This window comes from Chrysemys picta, chromosome 4 (assembly GCF_011386835.1).
Source record: "Chrysemys picta bellii isolate R12L10 chromosome 4, ASM1138683v2, whole genome shotgun sequence".
NCBI lineage: Eukaryota > Metazoa > Chordata > Testudines > Emydidae > Chrysemys > Chrysemys picta.
Genome location: NC_088794.1, coordinates 18,021,744 through 18,044,631, shown reverse-complemented (window position 1 = coordinate 18,044,631; position 22,888 = coordinate 18,021,744). Strand labels below are relative to the sequence as shown.

The 22,888-nt window shown below is 42.9% G+C and overlaps 1 protein-coding gene and 1 long non-coding RNA gene across 14 annotated transcripts in view; both read left to right on the top strand.

Annotated features, from left to right (window-relative positions):
• The first annotated feature begins 5,747 nt into the window (after positions 1 to 5,747).
• Positions 5,748 to 9,505, top strand: LOC135983352 (uncharacterized). 2 transcript variants are annotated; one of them, XR_010600940.1, is made up of 4 exons: positions 5,748 to 5,821; positions 6,083 to 6,212; positions 7,445 to 7,616; positions 9,303 to 9,505. It is a non-coding gene; the product is annotated as an uncharacterized LOC135983352 (long non-coding RNA). The 2 variants fall into 2 exon arrangements; XR_010600941.1 differs by lacking the exon at positions 5,748 to 5,821 and adding an exon at positions 5,828 to 5,939.
• A 689-nt stretch (positions 9,506 to 10,194) lies between these two features.
• LOC101943703 (C4b-binding protein alpha chain-like) overlaps positions 10,195 to 22,888 on the top strand; it is a 30,480-nt gene continuing 17,786 nt past the window's right edge. For 7 of the 12 annotated variants that reach the window (XM_065594569.1, XM_065594565.1, XM_065594564.1 and 4 more), the window contains exons 1-6: positions 10,195 to 11,935; positions 15,912 to 16,071; positions 17,308 to 17,493; positions 18,020 to 18,119; positions 20,304 to 20,389; positions 21,345 to 21,557. In XM_065594569.1, coding sequence (XP_065450641.1) covers positions 15,984 to 16,071; positions 17,308 to 17,493; positions 18,020 to 18,119; positions 20,304 to 20,389; positions 21,345 to 21,557 — 673 coding nt within the window. In that variant the 5' untranslated portion in view covers positions 10,195 to 11,935; positions 15,912 to 15,983. Of the gene's footprint in view, positions 11,936 to 15,513; positions 15,719 to 15,911; positions 16,072 to 17,307; positions 17,494 to 18,019; positions 18,120 to 20,303; positions 20,390 to 21,344; positions 21,558 to 22,888 lie in introns of all 12 variants that reach the window. The other 5 variants (XM_065594570.1, XM_065594558.1, XM_065594559.1 and 2 more) reach the window with 4 other exon arrangements.

Genomic DNA, 22,888 nt, shown 5'->3' with positions numbered 1-22,888 from the left:
ATCATTTCCCAAGTAAAACTGTGTCCTTTAACTGTAACACTTGAAGGCACCAACTCTATAGTTGTGTTGTCATAGCCCAGAAGAGAATTACATGTAGTAAGTTTAGAGGAAGAACACTATGGGAAATGTGCAGAGATGTTACGATTTGAAACCGAGAGGTATCTGAAGGAGAGACTTAATGAGCACAAGATTGTGGTGTGGAAGATATTTGTTCCTAGAAGAGAAAATGGGTTACCTCTGTTGTTGTCATGGGTCATGTGCTGCCAGCAAAACTCCCCTCTGAAATTAATAGGAATGGTCTTAAAAAGTGCTGGGACGTTATGGCTCTGTATTTCATACTATTAAAGTATCATCCTTTATACTTAGCTATAGGTAGTCTCAGCTCCATTGTCCAGAGTGATTTCAATGGCTTATCTCCTTTCAGCTTTGCACAGTTATAATTTGTGCCTTTTTGATTTCTCATTTCTAGAGGAAGTCTGAGTTAATGTTGTAGAGGTCTTGGTTCCATCATAAACTTGGCTGAAAACTTAATGGACACTTGAAAAGACCAATCTCATCGTGGAATTAGAATGCATTGCCAATCTCTTGGAGTCAACATGTTGGCTGGAGCTGCCTCTGCGGACATGGAAGTAGAGTGAGCCAGTTAACTACGCACTTTGGGCCAGTAACATGTTTTCAGCTCTCTTTAAAAATGATAAAAGTGTTCCTGGCTGCGAATGCTAGAATGATTCACAGCTGGGGCAGAAGAAGCCTCACCTTGGGAATTTATCAAGCCCCTTTTAAAGTAACTGTGTGTGGGAGTGTGATGCCTAACGTAATCTTACACTTTCTGAATTAAAACAAACACTCCCATTTAGTATTTGACATGGGCCTGACCCTACAGTGCAGCTTTGCCCTTGACTTCTGTGAGAGCAGGCTCCCCTGTTTTTATTTATGAAAGATATCTAGTGAATTAGAGACAAGTCACAAAAATGAGGAAGAGAAAGCATGTTGGAGGAAGAGACTTGTGGGCTGTCGCACATTTGCATCCCTGGTCACTTCCTGTCTAAATGCATGAGCTTTCATCCAAATCTACCATTTGCTTACTTGCTTTCATAGGATTAAAATAACACTGCAAAGTAAAGTTAAATAGCAATGTATTGTAATTTAACTACGCACAATAGGCTGTAATCACTTTGCACAACATTGTGAAGTTAATTATTTTTCTATTATGGATGAGCTTTTGGGCGCATCATTAGATAACTGGTATTTTTTTTACCTGCCAGAATGTATGAATGTTGCTGCTAATATATTGACATTGTAACTTTTTAATCAATACTAATGAGGGGGGGATAGCTCAGTGGTTTGAGCATTGGCCTGCTAAACCTAGGGTTGAGTTCAATCCTTGAGGGGGCCACCTAGGGATCTGGGGCAAAATCAGTACTTGGTCCTGCTAGGGAAGGCAGGGGGCTGGACTTAATGACCTTTCAAGGTCCCTCCCAGTTCTAGGAGATAGGATAACTCCATTAATTTATTTTTATTTTATTTATTTTTATCGGTTCCACAATAGAAACGTGTTTTAGGAAGTTGGGTCTGGTACCCTTACTGTGCCAGTAGTCCCCCTGTTTGCAGGATAAGGCGCTAACAAGCATGTGTAGAACGTGTCAGAATGTGGCCCCCTGTGTTTAAGTTAAGTCAGATATCTTTGTCAATCAATGTTTGACCTTAAATTCAGCTTGCAAAAGGGATATATAATTTTATAAATATATTAGTACCGGCAACGTTGTATTGAGCTTTCTTCTACAATGAAGTTCTTATACTCTGCACCTAGGTATAGGTGAATAACAGAATAGATGATAAAATGTGCTTTTAGATGTAGGAATACGTCTTGGCACAGCTAAACTTACAAATGCATTCTTGCCTCGAGCCATTACTGATGTACGTATTTGGCTGGTGCCAGAGTTATTCAGGCCGAGTTCAGAGTTTTGTCATTATTAACTGAGAGGTGAACCCAGCGATATAATTTTTCATGCTGTCTCTTTCACCTCTTAATTAAGTGCTACCCATGTGAGTGAGTGCTCCAACATGAGGACGGGTTGCACTATCTTAGCCCTACTTAAAGATTAAGTATTCTGGCCTTGTGCGATGGGGTGTACAAACCCCACATTGAACAACAAGGGCTTGTTTTGGGTTCAGCCAGCCCCGCCCCACCACGCGGGCAGCAAATGCTCCATTTGCTGGAGGAATTAAAAGGCAGCGAATTAGCTCATTTGGTGAGCAGTGCTGAAAGTGAGCAGCCCACAGCTCCAGTAGAACAGAAGAGAACAGAGGGAAACCTAAAGGCTCTGACACAGCTGCCCAAAGGGGCCCTCCTTAAGGGAAGGGAGGACCCACCGTAGAGACAAGCAAAGAGGGAAGTATCCGGTGGCCCTGGACAGTGGCAACTTCCTCTTGTTTCTGTTGATTTGGATTTCCCCACCGGCAAAGGCCTTGGACTGAGCTGACTCCAGAGGGGGTGATGAGTGGAAGAGGCCCAGGGAGGACAGCCGCAAGTAGCCATGGTTGCCAGGTTACTGGTAGCCTGAAGAGCCCTGGGTTGGAGTCCGATGGAGTGGGAGGACCCGGGCTCCCCTCCCCACAGCCCCCTTGGCAGTCCGGGGTTGTGGCTGTGACCACTAGGCCACACTTCCCAACCAAACCCCGAGCGGGGACCATTACACACTGGTTACACCTTTTTCAATCTGAGGTAACTCCATTGTCAGTTGAGCCAGTTGAGTTACTCCACACGGATGTAACAAAGCTGAATCTAGCCTTGGTACGTTCCTAAGGAACAAATTTGTTAGTGGTGAAAGTTACATTTTGCTGTGTAAGCCTGTCCGAAAACAAGCAGCAAAGGAGTTACACCATTTTCATGCCAGTGCCTGCAAAATAGGTGCACGCTACATTTGCACCAGTTTGATATTCTGTCAGGAGTCAGCTTAGCCAGGGACTAAGTGGTTTCATTGACTTCCCTGGTATTGTCCCAGAGGCTAGATTTTTTTTTTCCATCTAATTTTCACTAGCTTTTATGTCCAGTAGCTGTTAATACACAACAAGGCACTGCATCCTGCACTATGAAATAAGCACCGTCTATCCCTCAGAACCTTGCATTAAGATGCAATTGCTGTCTTCTTTTACATTTGGTGAGTTGCAATTTTTTTTTCATGTCTTTCTTTTAATGATAGTTTTCAAAAAAGAAAAATGTTTGTTTTCACTTGTGTGAAATCTTTTCCATCTTAGCTATGAGGTGTCAGGGGTAATTAGAATGTTGAAAAAGGCTTACGGAGATAAAAACAAATTAAATCAGGCTGGGTAACTTACATTTGTGTGTGCTTGATGTGATCTTGGATACTTGCAACAAATACATAAATGGGAGGGAGGGGTTGCACCAAGCTGTACAACAGAGGTTCCTGTCCTGAATGAAGTCACAGGCATAGTTATTTGGCTTTGAAAGGATGCTGTGAGGCCCAATTCTGCTGTCCTTGTGCAGTCAGAATTTTCATAGACTATCAGGGTTGGAAGGGACCTCAGGAGGTCATCTAGTCCAACCCCCTGCCCAAAGCAGGACTAATCCCCAGACAGATTTTTCCCCCCCAGTTCCCTAAATGGCCCACTCAAGGATTGAACTCACAACCCTGGGTGTAGCAGGCTAAAGCTCAAACCACTGAGCTATCCCTCCCAATTTTGTCTGTATCAGAAGTGCAGGATCAGGAAAACAGCATGTATGTTGCACTTATGTCCTTTTTACATATCTTATGAGATGTTTGTTCCAAGAATACTTGGAATTTTGGTACTTTATTGCTTTTTAATTTTATGTTCAGGTAGAAGAGTACAGTATTTGCAAACCTACCTGGATATATTTTCTGTGTGCTGGTTGCAATTACACACAGACATTCACAAATGTTTGTTTATAATAAAGGGTCTCTACAAACAAATCTTGTTTCCCCTGTGATTTTTCCCTCCAGTGTTTGCTGTAATGGGCAAAACCTCCATTGACAGTTTGGGGTTCATATTGTATGCAGGCATCATAGCACCATAATAATGTCTGGGAATATATAAAGTCTGTGGAAACCATTAAGAGAGTAACAGTTAACATGTATAAAGGAGACAAGACTGGTCTATGCAAAGTGGATCAATTATTGGTAAGGTTTGAGAATGACATTAAGTAGTTATTGCATCCACACCTTATACCCTCACTGCAATAATTCCCCAAAAATTATAATTGGCTTAAAATCATAATTTAAAAAAAACAGTGGGATCTTTTTACTTGCATTCTGGTGTTCGAGCATTTAGCGTTCACATATTCAAGTTTTCTCTACAACTATAAGGATTATAAACTGTTTTTTTAGGAAAGCCTAGAGTCTCATATAATCACATGATTCCAGGAGAGGGGACTTCAAGAAAAACAACCGGTATCACAAGACTTGTGATAAAATCATGAGCGTTAACCACACTGAGAGTCCCAAGATTTGAACATCTGCAGCTGGCAGCCAGGAGCGCTCAGTGGAGGGTTCTTTGACTCAGAAATTGACTTTCCCCATTAGTTTGACAACCCAAGTCTATTTAATATTCACACACAAGCCAAGGCTCAGATTTCCTCCCAACATTTGAGTGAGGGTGCTGGTGGGCTGGTATATAGTTGGCTTGGGGGGAAGGTCAGTGAGGGTTTTTCTAATCATGGTTTTGAAAAATATTTGTTTCTTTCAAATGTAAAATCTGACCTTGAGTATTTATATCAAGGTGTGGTTTACATTTTAAAAATTAACTAAAAATAAATAAACTTTCAAGTGAGCTGTTCTAGCAGTGGGATAGACTGGGAAGACCTGTGTGGGCGTGTTTGTGGATATCATGCTGTGTTTGATTTGGAAGGGTTATGAAAGTTAAGCAGCATTGCACAGGCGAACTTATTTGGTAGAAGGAGTGACTTGGCATTGTAACCCCAAGAAGTCGCTACCTCCCTGCATAGTGGGAGCACAGATCCTAGGTGTTCTTTACCTCCTGCCTCATGGTGTCAGTTACACAATAACTCTTTAGCGGGAGGGGCTCTTTAGGGAACTCTGTTAAGTCCCCTGATGTCTGGTAGCCGCCCAGCTTCAGCAACTTACTTGTGAAATTCCTGGAGAAATGCAAGGGGGCAGCCCTGCACTGGTCTTGAAACTGTAGGCTGGAGTAACAGTCCATCATAACAGCCAACACTAGTTCCCTGGCTGGGAAGCTGTTGAGCTGTAAGAAATGGGACAACGAGGAGTCTGGTGGCACCTTAAAGACTAACAGATTTATTTGGGCATAGGCTTTCGTGGGTAAAAAACACCACCTTTTCAGATGCATACCCTTCCCTCCGACCCCCCCGCACCAGCCACTGTATAAATGCCTGATGCAGAGCCGTGGATTAAGGAAACTGCATGATGCTCTGTGCCTGCCAAAGTCGGGACATGTTTTTGTCTAGGTGTTTTTGGAACCTACCTTATTCCCTGCTACTGGGTCCTGCAGTAGGTGCATGGAGGCTATTGTCTGTCGGACAGACTCCCAAGAGGTGACATGCTGCACAAAATAATTCTTTAGCTGTTTATAGTCTGTGCTATCTGAAAATTGAGGGGAAGGCCTGTGGTGTGTGCTTGACATGAACCTGGTTCCTGTAGAGGACTAGTGATTAAATATTGACTGAGGTCAATGCCTCTATTGTGCAAAGCAGAGCTTGCCCAAACTTGCTCAGCAAAATAAGCCAATATGCAAAAAGGCATCTACAAAGTGAAAACTAACCCAGACTCTCTGCTTGCTTTTTTTTTTTTTAACCTGGGCTCAGGTAAAAAAATAAATCAGTTCCACTCCTGATTTCTTTAAACCTTTGCTGCTGGGCTCTTTTGCTCCTAATTTGCTTTGTTTCTGTGCCTAAATATCTCCTTGATCACGAACCGCAATTTGTAAGAACATTTTCTCCGTGGATAGTGGGGGATATGGGAGAAGGATACCTTAACCTGTGTTGTTTACCCCATTTCCAGGAAGCTTTTATTAAACTCTACTTCTTTCACTGGTTCTTGCTCCTGGTTTTGTCTCCTGTTTCTAGATCTTACAGGATCTTTTTCCTCTGCTGTGTGATACGCTGGGAATCCAGCCTTTGGGACAAGAAGGGAATTAAAAGATGAAGATATGGCTAATGTTATTCAATCTGGCCACCTGGCTTCCTATTCTGTTCAGTAAGTCCATTAAATCTACTTGCAGAGTAATACCAGAAATGCAGAAGAAAACTGTAACACAGACGATGGGACTGACAGTGAGGGGCTTTGTAAAGAAGCTTTCAGGGAGCTCAAACTTACTAACTTTTTTGGCATTTCAAACCCTATTACGAATTTTGTTTTTTGCCTTGTTTGCTAAATGTTCCTGCCCAGTGGATATGATGAACAAAGGCGTGAGAAAAAAACAAGAGCCCCAGTCTGAACCTTCCCAATCTCCAAATCAAACAGGACCTAGATCTTATTTTGAGGTATAAAAAAAATTGATTGTGTAGATGTGGCTCAGGGATTTTGTAATGGGATAGGGAGCTTTTTCCTCTTAGGTGGCTGGTTGAAATCCAGCTCTGGTTCTAGAGTAGTTACCATGTGATAGATGGTCAGAGTCAAATGATCTGGTTGCCTCTGGCTAGTTCTCAGTGGACAGGTGACCATACCATAGTAACCACCATAATTAGTTCTGGCTGGCTTTGGTACAGGAAGTAGCTAAGCAAAGAGGCCAGTGGGATCCTATCTTGCCTATAGGAGTAGGTCTTTTTAAGTTAGGATGCAGCACCTAAGGAGTGAGGGTCTGGTAGGCCTGTAGTGCTGCTGCCTGTGCCCTAACCCAGCCCACCACCTTGCAAGAGCACTTAACTGACTACAAAAGAACCGCTCCCACAGTGGCAGGCTTAAAAAAAAAAAAAGTGCAACTCACTATAACCCGAGCTAAGCTCATCGTTTTGATATGCACAAGAACCCTCAAGTGGCTAGTTGCCCCTGCGCTCAGAGATCTGTGCTCCATCTGCTCGAGTATACGAGTTGAGAAATCTAATTAAGTAGACGAGCGAGATCTCCAATCGCTCTGCAGTGTAACTGGGTTACATATAGTGCTGCAGGGGCTAGTGTTAGATATGGATGCTATAGTGAGCAGCCATTGTAACCTTAGCAATAAGTCCTTGGCACCCTGTCCTTTGACGTGGCTGCTTCTGCAAAGCCTAGAGTTAATCCCACTTGCAAAAGAAACCAGCACTGCATAATTACTTTTATACAGCACAGATCCTATGCTAATATTGCACAGTAAAGGGGCATGTTCCTTCTTGCAGGGGGTGATTTTTTTTTTTTTTTTTTTTGCCAACCATCTCGTCTGTCTCCGCACAGGGGAATGAGAACTTCCTGATTGTTTTACAGTTGTGCTGGGTTTTGTTTTTCTTTTTAAGCTGAAAGTTGTGGAGTTAGTCCTAAGGTTGACAACAGCATTGCGTCTAGTTGGGGAGCTGATGAGGGAATACAAGTCATACACTTGTGCCAATGGTTACCGTCTTTTTGGAGAAAAAAATCTTTATTGTACGTCTTCCCAGGAGTGGCATGCACCTGCACCCATCTGTAAAGGTAACTCACCATCCCTCCCTCCCTCCCTCCCGCTTTGTTGTTTTGAGAGTCACATCCAGGTATGTTTAGCCTTTTGAAGGGCTAGGCCTGATCCCGTGACACTTATTACCCAAGCAGAATCATTAGGCAAGAGTTTAAAAGGTGACCGGTGTTTTTAGAGGTCCAACTGGAGATGTCTTGGAGGAGTCTAATTTTCCAAAAATATTGCGCACCTTCCCTCTTAATAAAAGCCAAGCCAAACCAAACCAGGTCCCTTTTAAAGTTTCACAACTTGGGCGTTCAGAGTCACTTTGGGAAACCTTGGCTGTAGGCCATTATTCAGTTGTATAGCCCTTGCACGGTCCTCTTTCTTCAGTGTCTCTGGAGAGGAGGTGACCAAAGCTGCACATGAGGCACGGTCCAGACACCCAATCCACCACAGCACCTGAGTTGTACCTGTAATGCTGTATACACTTGGGCCTCCTTTGTATCTCTGTCTGTAGGTTGGATGGGAGGAAGAATAGTTTTGTGGAAGATAAAGGGTAGATTTTAAGTCACAGGATTTGAAATCTTCTATTCCCAGTTCCGCTATAGACTCGCTGGATGCCCTTGGGCAGGTGACTTCATTTCTCTGCCCTTCAGTTCCCTCATTCTGCAAAAGGGTCAGATTAATATTTGCCACAGGGGTGTTGCACGACTTAATTCATGTTTGTAAAACATTGTTTAATTTCTGTCAACACAGTGCATGGTCCTTCCAGCTGTGAGTTCCAGAACTTTGGAACTCATGTGCAGCTTTGGTCACCAGACAAAAAAGATGAAGAAAGTGAAGCATTAGTAACGGAGAAAATAACACAGACTATTTCTACAGCTGTGGTAAGAGGCAACAATGTCTGTGCTGCTGGAGTTATCAACTGCTTAGTAAGCACATAAGAGAGCGGAGGAGATAAACAGCAAATTCTACTGCTGCCGCACCTCCCTCACCCCAAGTGGGGAAAAAACAACAACAAAAGAAAAGTTTTTAACTTTGGGTTGAAAATTCCACATTATTGGCCTGACCTAAGGCCCTGAATCAACTATATGATGCAGTGCAAATAGGGTTGTTTGCATTCAAGTATCTATATCAAGATAGCTACACCAATGGAAACTTCCTGTGGAGATGTGCTGCACTGGTATGAGATGAAACTTGCACGAGTATGACCCTCCCTGGTAAATTGCTCTTGTACAAGCCCTATTTTTCACTGGTGCATTGTGTGAATATTAGGACTTTTGCATAATTGCATTGATGATGTACATTGCTGTGTTTGTGTACTGTAAGGGTCAGTGGTTCACAGTAGTTCAATTCCCCACATAGGCTGCAACTTGTAATGTGCTGGCCCATACGGGAATTTGAACTGCTGCAAACCTCTGATGCTCTGGAGACGCTTCCCAGGCCAAGGAGAGTATGTACTACACCAATACAATGTGGTTCTTTGTCCACGCCCCACCCCCATTGGTAGATGTCATGTAGAAGCTCATGGATTTGGTGTACTCTGGAATAATAGATCTGGTCCTTCATCTTTGGCAATAGAGGCTCATGCTCTTAGAGTCAGAGGTCATGGGTTAAAACCCTGCGATGGGGCTTTTTGGCACTTTGATCACATTTAAAACCACAATCAAGTATGAGTTCTCTCTAGCTTAGTGATGTGCCTTCTATTGTGTGTCTCTTAGAAAAGTCAAAGCCTGTATGCTGCTGTCTGCGAGGATGTGCGTAAGATGGCAGAGTCCCTGTCATGTGGGATGAACTGGATTGAAACCAAATGTATGATGGAAATGGAGAAACTCCGCTTGGAAAAGCTAAAATTCCAGCTGGAGAGAGGGCAAGGCAACCAACCGATGTATGCAAAAGAGACCTAAATAAATGACTTGCCCCACTTGTTGGTTTGGTTTGCCTCCTTTTTAAGTTTTCATGTGAATTTGGTGCCAGTGAAAGGCGCTAGATAAGACAGGACCAGTGTGGGCAGCTGCAGAGCAAACTTCTTCAACACTGCCCCAAGGTGTTTCAACCCTTCTTTGCAAGGACCACGTCTAGGGGCAGGAGGGTTGTTCTATCTCCATGGCCTGTTCTGTCCTTAACATCTTGGCTGAGACTGACAAACTGAGGGAAAAGGGGAGTCAGTTAGTACCAGTTCGAATTTTGTTTGTGTAGTGGTGATCCCAGTCCACTGTGAACTAGAAAGACACCCACAACTCAATTCAGCTAGGCTACCCCAACAGCCATCCTCTGGTAATAACTCTTCATCAGTGACATGGTTCCAGTATGGAACCAGGTGACCTAGCAGTCAGTCCAAGCCCGGCAGTGTAAATGCTGACGGTAGTTGGGTGTTCTAACCCTTTTCCTGAGTAGCAGTGAAAGGAACAAGCAGACACCAGCATAAAATGATAGGTCCCTTCCAATCCTACACTTCTCAATAGGTCATCTAGTCCAGTCCTCTGCACTCAAGACAGGACTAAGTAATAACTAGACCATTGCACATGCATATTTTAACAGGTTCTCCGGACCAGCAGAAGCAAAGAGCACAACCAAGAAGGTGAATCCTCAGCCCCTGTGGTGTAACATTGCACAGTGGATGAGTTAATGTCTTCTGGTTAACCTAGCATTGGCTGAATAAACTGCTTCCTTGCTGGAGACAAGATCCAGGGCTATTGGTTATTCAGTTTTGACAATTCTTATGTTGTCTTAAGATGCCAGGATTGAAGGGGTAAGAAATGAGCTGCCCATTTAAAAACTCAACCATGCCCAAAATGAAACCAGTCTGAGGAGGAAGAAACAGGCACAGAAGCGCCATATGCTGGAGACATTACTCAGTCAAAACACCCATGAACGTCAGTGAGCATTTACCTTACAGATCTACTAAGAACCAAGTCAGGACTCCGGGATTTGATCCAGAATCAGAGAATCGTAGAAATGTGAGGGCTAGAAGGCACATTTAAGAGGCCACTTAGTCCATCTCCCTGTGCTGAGGCAGGATTAAGTATACCTGAATCATCCCTGACAGGGGTGTGCCTAATAAATTCTTAAAAACCTCCCATGACAGGGATTCCCCAACCTCACTTAGTAATCTGTTCCAATAATTGCTTTTCCTAATATCTAACCTAATTTTTCTGTTGCTGTAAACTAAGTCGATTTCTTCTTGTCCTATCCTCAGTGGACAATTGATCGTCCTCTTTACAGCAATCTTTTACATATTTGAAGACTGATCTCATGCCCCCGCCCCCCCCCCACACACCCCGGGCATGTCCTTCTCTACTCTAAGCATGTCCCATTCTTTCATCTTCCCCTCATAGTTCATGTTTTCTAAACCTCTCATTTTTGTTGCTCTCCTCTGGAGTCTTTCCAATTTGTTCACTTCTTTCTTAGAGCGTGGTCCCCAAAACAGGACCCAGTAATCCAGGTGAGATTCCAGCAGCCCTGAGTAGAGTGGAACAATTCCCTCCTCTGTCTTACATAGCAAACTCCTGTTAATACACACCAAAAGGTTGTTTGCCTTTTTTTGCAACAGCATCACACAGTTGATTCAGGAGACAAAGTACAGCATTTGGCATTATAGGCAGCGTGGCTGGTATTTTCAGAAGGGCTAAGGGGAGGGAGGTGCTCAACTGAAATTCAGTGAGATTTGGGGGCCCATTTCCCTTGAGCGCCTTTGAAAATTCCAGCCTGTATCGTTTTTGAATGAGTTCAGACACACTTGGAGAAACTATTGGAAAAACCTCCATCATAAAATACCATCAGGTCAGGAGTTGTCTACTCATGATATACACAAACTGTTGTGGGTTTTCCACTTTCGTAAATTTCCCTTTCATAAATGCAAAACAGATAGCCCTTTATAGTACAGTAGTTATATACCAGCTGGTGAGTCCACCAGTCTTTGTTTGCTCTTGGAACAATGAACTATTCAACCAAATTCCAGAGAACTCTGTAGTCATGTCATTTTCAGTAAAGAGTTGGCAGAATAGCGCAGTAAGTAAACAATTTCGACATCTGCTTGCGGTGAAATGAATTATCTAACATTTGATTGCAGGTTGAATAATTTACTTCCTTGTCATTTTAGAGGAGGAGTTAATCATTTATAGATAAGCTGGTGCACCAACCTTCCCCCCCATTGCCCCAGATTGAAACCTCATCTCAATTTCACCATATCTCCGCACTTCTGTATGTGTAAGCATATTGTGCTAGCTTCTTGTTTAGCATGGTGATCCCTGGGTGCAGGACCTGCTAGACTGGAAAAGTCAGAGATCCCATTTCATCCTTCAGTAACCAAATAGACCTGAGCGCACTCTGCCTCCTGCTGACAAACCTACCGGTAAGTTGACTGTGATTGCAGCCAGCTACTTAAGGCAACATTGCTCTGAGGGAAGCCCAGGGAAAATGGGCTGGGGGGAAGCAGGAAATCCAGAACCATTTATTAAACCTCAATATAATCGATTCTAGCAAATATGCACCGATATTAGTAAACAAAGCCAGACTTCGCAGAAGAGGGGGAGCTAGCAAAGCAGAATAACAGCAAGAAGTATTAGGTTTAAGGGAACCGGGGAGAGGGAGACGAAGAAAGTGACTAGGTGAATTTACAAAAGAAGTACTAGTTGGAAGCTAATAACTTCAACAGGAGTCTCTTGCAGTTGTCTACATGGGGCACATCTTGTAGTCATGAGGTAAGATTGTTTTCAAAGGCTCCCGAGGGGCTAAAGCTCGTTTTCAAAAGTGACTTTAGGCACTTAGGGTCTGATCCTGAATCATTAAAATCAATAGGAGTTTTGCCATTGACTTCCAGGGGAGCAGGTTCAAGCCCATAAATGCCGAAGGCACTTTTGCAAATGGGACTCAGGCACGCGCTACTGACTTGTACAAAACTCCAATTGACACTACGTATTTTTCACACACCTGTACATACCTCTGGGTAGAATATATTGCACAGCAGTTGTGCTGACTCCAGAGGGAGCTTTACCTGTCCATGTCTAATAGGGTTTGTTCCATGAGATTTATGAATAGAGCAATTTTTTTTCTGTCAGAGTATTCTAATGGACTTTGAGGACTATATAAATTCTCTGGAAAGTGCAGATCAATTTATGTCCCTCTGGCATTAATTTGGCTGCCTGGCTGGAAAGTGCCAATGTCCTGGCAATAACAAAGCCTGACAAACTGATAAGCAGTCGGCATGTATTTTGGGGACAGGTTTGTGCTTTGGGAGGTGAATTTGTTACCTTTTATCATGCGGAAAGCTCAGTTGTTAACCGAGGAGTCATATCGCTTTATGCAAAGAACAAAAAGGGTCTGAAGAGATACAATAAATCTTCCAAACAGACACAGGAAGTCACATTCTTATAAAACAATTTGCAATCATTCTTAAGTCTGAATCCTTCTTTCAGGTATGTTTTACCTTATTTTGTTACTGCAAATATCAGCTACGTGTTGTACAGTGGTTATACGTAACTAGCTAATTTAATTGTTTAATAGGGGAGTAGAAATTAACATAAGCCTTTCCATTAATCACCAGTAAGAGACCCATGAGACTTAGGTAGCATTCATGCTCTCCCTCATCTAGTTGGAGTGCTTCATTAGCCCCATCCAGGGGTGAGAGACTGTGGTGTCGCCGTTTCAGAGTTAACTGCCTCTTAAGGTTTCAGGCTCCCTGCCATCACCTCTCTCCGGTGGAGACCTGCATCTCTTTCCCTCCAGGCAAGGAGTTTAGGCTTGCTATCCCTCTGCACCTTGCTGAGATTGCCTGTAATTAACCTTTTCCCAGGGGCTACTACAGTCTATACCAACTACCAACCAGCCTCCACAAAGCCAAATGCATTTATTCTTAGGGTAAAAGCACTACAGAGTAAACATACAAAAATAAATAAAAGTTCATATACGTACGGTAAAAGGATCCAGAGGTCCATCAGTCTTATGGGACCCTAGTAAGCTAAAGTCCTTCCAACGCTTTCGTAAGGGTTGAGGTCTCCCCTTGGACAGAGGTTCCTGTCCATTTGGTGAATCAAAAGGAGGCCACAGGAGTCAGTTTAAACTCAGCCTTTTTATATCGGAATCACTTTCTTTGTCTGTGGAAAATCCAGTTTGACCTAGTATATATGAAGCTCCCCAGGGAGGTGTTCTCATCCTGAGTGATTCACCTTCATCACCCTCCCCCCACACACATTATTTTTGGTTTCTGAAGGAGCTGTAGTAACCTTCCCCCACACCAAAGTGGCAAACAATCCCTGGCCCAGAGTGATACATAACCCATTCATAAAATGAACACTATCTGGTCCCCAAAGGTAATTCATGCAGTTGCAATATCTGTCACAATACAATTGACCAAAACAAATGCCTTTGACAGTTTGTTCTTTATCTATTCATGACTGTTTCTCTCAATGGGTACAGATGGGGAAACTGAGGCACAGAGCAGTGATGTTACTTGCCTGTGGCTGTGACAGCCAGTTAATGGCACAGTCAAGGATAGAACCCAAATCTCTTGAGTCCTAGGCCACTGCTGTCTCCTTTAAGCCACTCTGCTCTCCATTATCAGACATAGTAGGACTTGAGGATTGGAGGTTGGCTTGAGCCATGTTAATCACATAACTTATGAGGTTAACGCAGGGTGTGTTGTTGAACCCTGAAGTGTGCCAAGATTCAGGCATTTCTGTTTACCGTGCTATAAATGTGCCCTGGGAAAGTGAGATGTGAGGCAGGTTTCAGTAGATCGAAAAATTAAATAACTTCCTATTCATTTGGGATTTTATTTTTCATTTAAAGAAAAAACATGACTTCAAATGAAGGCAAAGAAATGTGTCTGATTAAAGCCTGTAGGAATTATGTGAAACTTGCAGTCATAAGAATGGCCGTACTGGGTCAGACGAAAGGTCCATCCAGCCCAGTATCCTGTCTACCGACAGTGGCCAATGCCAGGTGCCCCAGAGGGAGTGAACCTAACAGGTAATGATCAAGTGATCTCTCTCCTGCCAGCCATCTCCACCCTCTGACAAACAGAGGCCAGGGGCACCGTTCCTTACCCATCCTGGCTAATAGCCATTAATGGACTCAACCTCCATGAATGTATCTAGTTCTCTTTTAAACCCTGTTATAGTCCTAGCCTTCACAACCTCCTCAGGCAAGGAGTGTCACAGATTGACTGTGTGCTGTGTGAAGAACTTCCTTTTATTTGTTTTAAACCTGCTGACCATTAATTTCATTTGGTGGCCCCTAGTTCTTATATTATGGGAACAAGTAAATAACTTTTCCTTATTCACTTTCTCCACACCACTCATGATTTTATATACCTCTATCATATCCCCCCCAGTCTCCTCTTTTCCAAGCTGAAAAGTCCTAGCCTCTTTAATCTCTCCTCATATGGGACCTGTTCCAAACCCCTAATCATTTTAGTTTCCCTTCTCTGAACCTTTTCTAATGCCAATATACCTTTTTTGAGATGAGGCGACCACATCTGTACGCAGTATTCAAGATGTGGGCGTACCATGGATTTATATAAGGGCAATAATATATTCTGCATCTTATTCTGTATCCCTTTTTTTAATGATTCCTAACATCCTGTTTGCTTTTTTGACTGCTGCTGCACACTGCATGGATGTCTTCAGAGAACTATCCACGATGACTCCAAGATCTTTTTCCTGATTAGTTGTAGCTAAATTAGCCCCCATCGTATTGTATGTATAGTTGGGGTTATTTTTTCCAATGTGCATTACATTACATTTATCCACATTAAATTTCATTTGCCATTTTGTTGCCTGATCACTTAGTTTTGTGAGATCTTTTTGAAGTTCTTCACAGTCTGCTTCGGTCTTAACTATCTTGAGCAGTTTAGTATCATCTGCAAACTTTGCCACATCACTGTTTACCCCTTTCTCCAGATCATTTAAAACCCTTGTTTTCTTATTGCAGGGATGTTTGACTTCACCTCTCAACTTTCCCCACCTTGCTTCTGTTTTTAATAGCCTAGGCTACACTCTCAGCAGGTGTAAATCAAGGTGACTCCACCGGCTTCGATAGAATGACCCCAGCCTACATCTGCTGAGGATGTGGCTAACTGATCTCTATTGTAAAATGCTTTGAGATCTACTGATGAACAGCACTATACAGGAGCTAGGTATTGTATTATGTTTATTATTACTTGTATGATCGAGCTCCTAGGAGCCACAGTCATGGACCAGGACCCTAGGAGCTAGCTGCTGTACAAACACAGGACAAAGAGATGGTCCCTGCCCCAAGGAGCTTACAGTTTATGTTTATCCTAAATGTAAATGAAACACTTTACTCCCCCCATCCCCATATTGTTACAGATCTTTGGCCTGGAAAGAGATGTGCTAATTTCCTTGTTAGGTCTGCAAGAAGAGAACGTGACATAAAGAAAGATGATATCTCTAAACCCTGGAAAACAGCGTTCTTACATAGCAGCCATTCCACTGTTACTTGCTGCTGCCTTCATTGTTGCTGTAAACAGTGAGTAAACATGAGTATCCGGCAAATCCATCTGGGTAAAATAAGAACCAGCCTGAACATCCAGTGAGATCTCAGTGTGAGGAACTTCTTTTTGGAGGTTCATATAACTTTGTTGTTTCCCTCTGATCGTTTTTCTTGCTGCCTCTGCACTTCTGGGCCTTGGACAGTCTAAAATCCCACTAGAAGTTTATCAAAAGTCTCACAAGAGACGAGAATCTTCCCAATGCCCTTAGGGCTTGATGTTTTTTCCACACCTTTTGCATTCATTTACATCAGTGCAAAGTGGGTGTAAAGTGCTTCCAAATGAGGATTATAGTGCAATACATCCACTTTGCACTGGTGTAACTGAGTGCACAAGGTGTGAGGCAACAGTTAACTGGAGACCCTCCTCAAGTTCTTGAGATGTAAGAGGCTTGGATAAATGTGCATATTTTGGGATGATGAACAATCCGTGCTGGTGGCTTGATGTTCAGGATTTCTCAGGGTTGCATCCAAGATCGCAGGACACTTGAGGCCTCCCTCATCATGGGTGCTTATAACTGGGGGGATGACTGGTGGCAAGAGTAGGGCACAAAGTTCTCCTCGCGTTTTAAGGATCTAAGCAGGACAACAATGGTTTCTTTTTGAGTTGATTCTAGCACTTCCCCCCCCCCCTCCCCCGACACACACCTTTTGGCCATTCCTTTCCTCTTTGTCCATCAGCTGGTGCCAATAGCGTAACAAGCACCAGGTCTGCGTCACCTCCAATAACTTACCCTTTCCCAGCTGGATTCAAAGTGTAGAATAAACTGGGTACAAGGGTACTAGTTTTGGTTCTACCTTAGCAGCTCTAGTCCAGATGCTTATCCACCTTCTAGGACCCAGCCTGCAGTGTTTTGTGTCACAGCTGGAGCCGCAGCAACCATCACAGTGATGATGGGGAAGGACATATTATGTTCTGTCCAGACAAACTGCAGAGAAAATAATTCTTGCATCCTTATCCTCCCCTTACAGATAGGAAGATTGTTTTCCTGACTTTAAGGAGAACTTAGCTTAGTTTGATGCCAAAAATGTTTTTTAAGCCAAATCTTTGAGAGAACCAGGTGGAGTAGCAGGGGTCAGTTAGGAGGGAGAACTCAGGTATTTTTTTTTTACGACCCTTCTAGTATTCCAAGAAAGGTCACTTTAGTAAATGAGGTCTGGACTATAGCACATTTTCCTAGTTACATATTTTTGACACCTCTGTTTTGTCACTAGGTGATTGTGGTGTGCCACCGCGTTTTAATTTTGCTGAGCTGAAGGAGGAGTTCAGAAATCAGAATAAGTTTGCTGCTGGTAACAAAGTGGAATACAACTGTCGCCCAGGTTATAGCAAGGTACAAAGATCCACTCTTCAGTGCATGCAATATTCTCGATGGTCAGATGCCGGAGAGTTTTGCAAGGGTGAGTATTTTGTTTTTTTACTTTTCTTTTTTTAAACTAATTTATTTTCATCAGCCCTTTTTGATTATAGAGCATAATGAGGGACTGTATGCCTGGAGGGAGGGGTTAAGTTCACTGATGTGATATGTAGGCTTTCACCACTAAATTACCAGTTCGTATCTGAAACCTGCTGCTCCTTGATCTTCATGGGCAACTCCAAAGATGTCTACAAAGGTTTCCTTCTGCTCTGAAGCTTTAAAACACAATGCTAAAAATGGATTTTGAACCTCAAATAGAAGACTACTCCAGGCTAGAAGATGTTCTAACTGTCACAGGTGAAATATTCACATGCACACATGGTAATGGAACAGAGTTTGATTTAAATAAGCACATATACAAATTCCAAGTTAAGACCGGCTCTGTATTCTGAGCTGGCAAAAAGTGAGTAGAGTTTTGATAGAGACAGAATCTTTAGTTCTTTTATGGTTACATTTTACTGAGTCAAGACACGCAAATAAAGACTAATTCCAGTCTTATTTCTATCTAGCAAGATCATGCCGTCACCCTGGAGAGCCAGAAAATGGCAGACTTGTTATTCTAACAGATCTCACGTTTGGTGCAACAGTAAACTTCGTCTGTGAAGAGGGGTGAGTAATGGGCAGTTTGTGCGGATAGATTTATAGGTTATTAATTTCCAAAGGGACCATATGATTATCTAGTCTGACCTCCTGTATAACACAGCCCAGAACATTTCACCTACTGATGATCAAACCCATATTTGTATTTGAGCTAGAACATATTTTTAGAAAGAATTCCAATCTTGATTTGGAGATTTCACCACATTCCTAGGTATGTTGCTCGAATAGTTAATTACCTCCACTGTTAAAATTCAGGCTACATACAAGGCACAAACTGTTATCTCATTTCAGCTTCCAGCCTTTGGATCTTTTTATACCTTTTTCTGCTAAATTAAAGAGGCCTCTATTATCAAATCTTCTAGTTGTGTAGGTACTTACAGACTGTCCATGATCAAGTCACCTCTTAACCTTCTCTTTGAAAAGCTAAATAGATTGAGCTTCCTCCACCCTAATGAGGCATATTTTCCCGGCCTCAAATCATTCTTGTAGCCTTTTTCTGCGCTCTTCCCAATTTAATATCTTCTTTTGAAGTGTGAACACCAGAATTGGATTCAGTATTGTTGTGGTAGCCTCATGGCTGCTGTATATAAAGGTAATACCATCTCCCGACTCATACTGAATTGTCCCCTGCTTGCGTATCCATGTATCGCATTAGCCCTCTTAGCCACAGCATCTCACTAGGAGCTCATGTTCACTTGTTTATCCACCATGACCCCTAAGTCCTTTTCAGAACCACTGCTTTCCAGGATACAGTCTCCCCATTCTGTGTGACCGGCATTCTTTTTTCCTAGACCTAGACCTTTGTATTTAGCTGTATTAAAATGCATGGTGTTCAGATGAGCCCAGTTGACCAAGCAATCCAGATAACTCTATAAAACTAACCTGGCCTTATCGTAATTTACCATTGCACCAATCTGTCATCTGCAGACTTCAATAGCAATAGTTTTATACTTTCTTCCAGATAATTGATACAAATATTGAATAGCACTGGGCCAAGAACAGATTCCTGGGGGACCCCAGTAGAAATGACCAGTTTAAGGATATTCCCACTCCCATACTCTCTCTTTTTTTGAGCGATATCAGTTAAACCAGTTTTAATCTATTTGATTTTTTTTGTATAGTGCTAGTTTTTTAGTCAGAACGGCATGCAGTATTAAATCTAGTGCCTTACAGAAGTCTAAGTATATTATTATATCAATGAGTTATCTTCATCAACCAAACTTCTAATCTAATGAAAAAAACAATATCAAGTTTGTTCCATAAAATTTATTTTCCATGAAACCATGAAAGCTGCCATCTTTTACTGATTGCACCCCATATCAGCCATTCCATGACTGCCTGGGATCAATGTCAGGCTAACCAGCGAGGGACTCTGGGATGGGGCATACAAACCCCAGGGAAAGGCTAATGAGCTGATGTAGGTTCAGTCAGCCCCACCCTGCTACACCTGCTGTAGGTGTCAGGTTTGGAGGGAGGAGTTAAAAGTAGAGCACACAGCTCAGCTGGGGGCAGACTGGGAAGGAGAGCAGACCTCCAGCTCTCACTCTGAGAGAGGCCTGGATAAGGCCAGGAATGGCTTGAGAGACAGCTGCCTGCCAGGGCTTCCCTGAAGAAATGTGGGCATGACACAGGACTCTGTTTGATTTGTGACCTACCTGCTGGTGCTGAGTAAGTCTGCTGCAGATGATGGCCTGCCAGAAGGGGGCGACAGATAAATAAAATACCTGCTGTTTCCTTACACCTGACTAAGGACCTGACAATAGTTTGTCCTGGGCCCAGAAGCATCCCAGTCACAGATTCCCATGATCCTACCTCCTCTTGCGAAGGCCATGATGAATCATGGGAGATGTATCCTGACCTGGGAGACCAACCTATATAGGAGAATGAGACATCCAAGCTACAGCTCCAAAGCGGCACCGTGGCAGCATTTTGGGATTAAAATATTTCAGTTTGGGGGCATTCTGTTTTTCCATGAAACATGGAAAATTTCTGCAGAAAACAGATGCTTTTTAAAAAAAAAACCATTTAATTGAAAATCCAATTTACCGTTGAAAAATAGTTTTGATGAACAGTTGTTGACCAACCCTATTAATGATGATGTAAGAGAATCAAAGCCTTATTAATGATGGACTAGGCAAGACATCCAATCTCAGTTTGTATCGTATAAATTCCATTCCCCCCTGTTTTATTCAGGTACAGACTAATTGGAAATGCAGAAAGAAAATGTGTGCTTGAAGGATCACAAGTTATATGGGACAAAGATATTCCATACTGTCAAGGTGAGTAGAGACTCTTAATAGCTTTATGGGGAAAGTGTAATCCGGGTTAGACAATGAAAAGCGTACTTTCTCCTGCTGGATGGATTCTGAAATACAACTCATTTATCATTTCACTGCATACTAAATTATTGAACGCTTAAGTTTTGTTTTCCTCTTGCACCATGTTGTAGAAAACCTTGTTAGCTTCTGAATCTGTTTCTTTGTGGGGTAGAAGCACAAAAGGCTCAGATTCTTGGTTAACAGAGCTTGGATCAGATCCCCAGCTGGTATAAACTGAATCAGACCCTTGCTCTTCAGATATAGTATTAACATGCTTATAGCACAATCTCTAAGCACTTTACAGATATTTTTATATTTAGAGATAACTTTGCCTGTCACTCATAGGCAGCTATCCCTAGGATGGAAAGTGACAGGTGCGTTTCACAGTAAAGAGCAGTAACTGTTTAGGACAGGGAGTGAAGCATTCTGGACTCCACTGAAACTGCAGGCAGAGTTTAAGGAGGCGGGATTAATTACCAAAATAGCTAACTCCTCCCTTTGGAGGAAGTGCCATAGAATCCTTAATACGCTTGAATGGGCAAGACCTTGATTTGATTTCTCCTCCCTTCTTCGGCTTTCATGACCCTTCAGTCTGTGCATCCACTCCCACCACATCCTGGCGGCATAACTACATTAGGAAACGTTGCCCGTTTTCTAGTCTTAAAAATCTTGTCTCCCATAGGGCCACAGCACCAGCTGGTGTAAATGGGCATAACTCCATTGTAGTCAGTAGGCTCGGTCCTCTGCTGGTGAATCAGTGCTCCTCCCTTGATGTCAATGGCGCTACACTGGTTTTAAACAATCTAAGGTTTTGGTCCATTGCGTTTCAGCCTCTTCTTCTCTCATAAGACTTTGGATATGACATAAATTAAATTCTCTCTTGCTTCCCTTCTTTCCTTTTTCCTGCCCCCTTCAGTGATACCATGCAAGCCTCCTCCAGAAATAGAGCACGGGACACATACTGGGACAACGATGGAGGAATTCAACTATGGGACATCTGTCACTTACCAGTGTAACACTGTAGAGAGGGGACAGGTTCCTTTCTCACTTATTGGAGAGCCCTCCATTCACTGTACATCCACGGATAATGTAAATGGAGACTGGAGCGGGCCTGCCCCTGAATGCAAAGGTGATGGAATCCAATTACTGTAAAACAAGTGGCAGTGTGCACGTACACATTAGCAACGTAAGTCGTAACAGTGCCACTGCTTAACAGATTGTCCCCAGGACTCCTAATCTTATTCCCACCCTACAGCACATGTTCTTAGTAACACCCATTGGAGAACAGAGCCCAGTTTGAGATTTGGAGAGACACTAAGGGGTGCAGGGAATTACACTTATTGTGTCCAGATTGGCCTCAGTTCCCACGCACCCTGCCAAGAACTGCTGCCTGCTTTCTTGGTCTGCCCATGCTCTGTGTTCTAACCCCTCCCTCAGGCAGGGAGCCAGGAAGCTAGAAGAGGCAGTTGGTGTCAGTATGGGAGGAGGAAGTGACATGGAATCCTGGAAAAGCTCCATGTGGAGAGACAGGCTGGCAACATGAGACTGACTACTCACACGGAGGAGAGCCGGACAAGGTCTTCTGCTTCTCAAAGGGAGAAGCTGTGCCAAGACAGGGGATGGAGCAGGGCTTGGAGCTGGGTGGGGAAGGAGAGGAGAAGGAGAAGGATAGAGAAGTGGAATTTATTCAGCTTCTGTCCTCATTTAGAGTCCTCAGAAGAAGAATACTGGAGCTGATTGAAATTTTTTCAACAAAGTTTTTATGTAAAAAAAGTGCTTTTTTGGACAAAAGCATATTGTTTTGTGAAAAACTGTCAACTTTACTAAAAATGTTTTATTTTTTATGTTATTGTTTGTAATGTCCCCCCCCCCCAAAAAAACCAAACAAACTCATATAAAATATTATTGAAGTGGCCATGGAACTTACTGAAGACCCATTTTATGGGTGTTTTTTTAAAAATTGGTCATATGTTTGATAAGACGTATGTGGGAAACAAATCTAATTTTTTGCTCACTCTAGAAACTATTCCTGTTGAGGTTTCTGCAGGTAAGCCAGGAGCATATCTGCCTATCTTCTTCACAGGAGACCAGATCTGAGTGTCTGTCAGCTATAAGCACAGCTGGAACTCTGATTGGAGAAATGACTTTATAATGTCCACAAATGATAAGCAACAAGACGGGGCAGTTCCAACAGCTCCTACTGCCCAATGAGACCTCTCTTGTCAAAGATTGTAATTATGTGTGTGCATGCTCTCTCTCCTCCCCTCCCCTCCCAACCCCATAGCCCCACAATTGCCTGTGACAGAACTGCCATTGCAGGTGGTCACTAATTCAGCAGGTGTAGTTTGATACTTTACTTGAGTTAAGAAGAGGCTAGATGAAGACTAAATCTTGCCTACTAGGTTCTATCAAAACCGATGCCCCAAGGAATTTGAGAACATGGCATCAGACCCACTGATA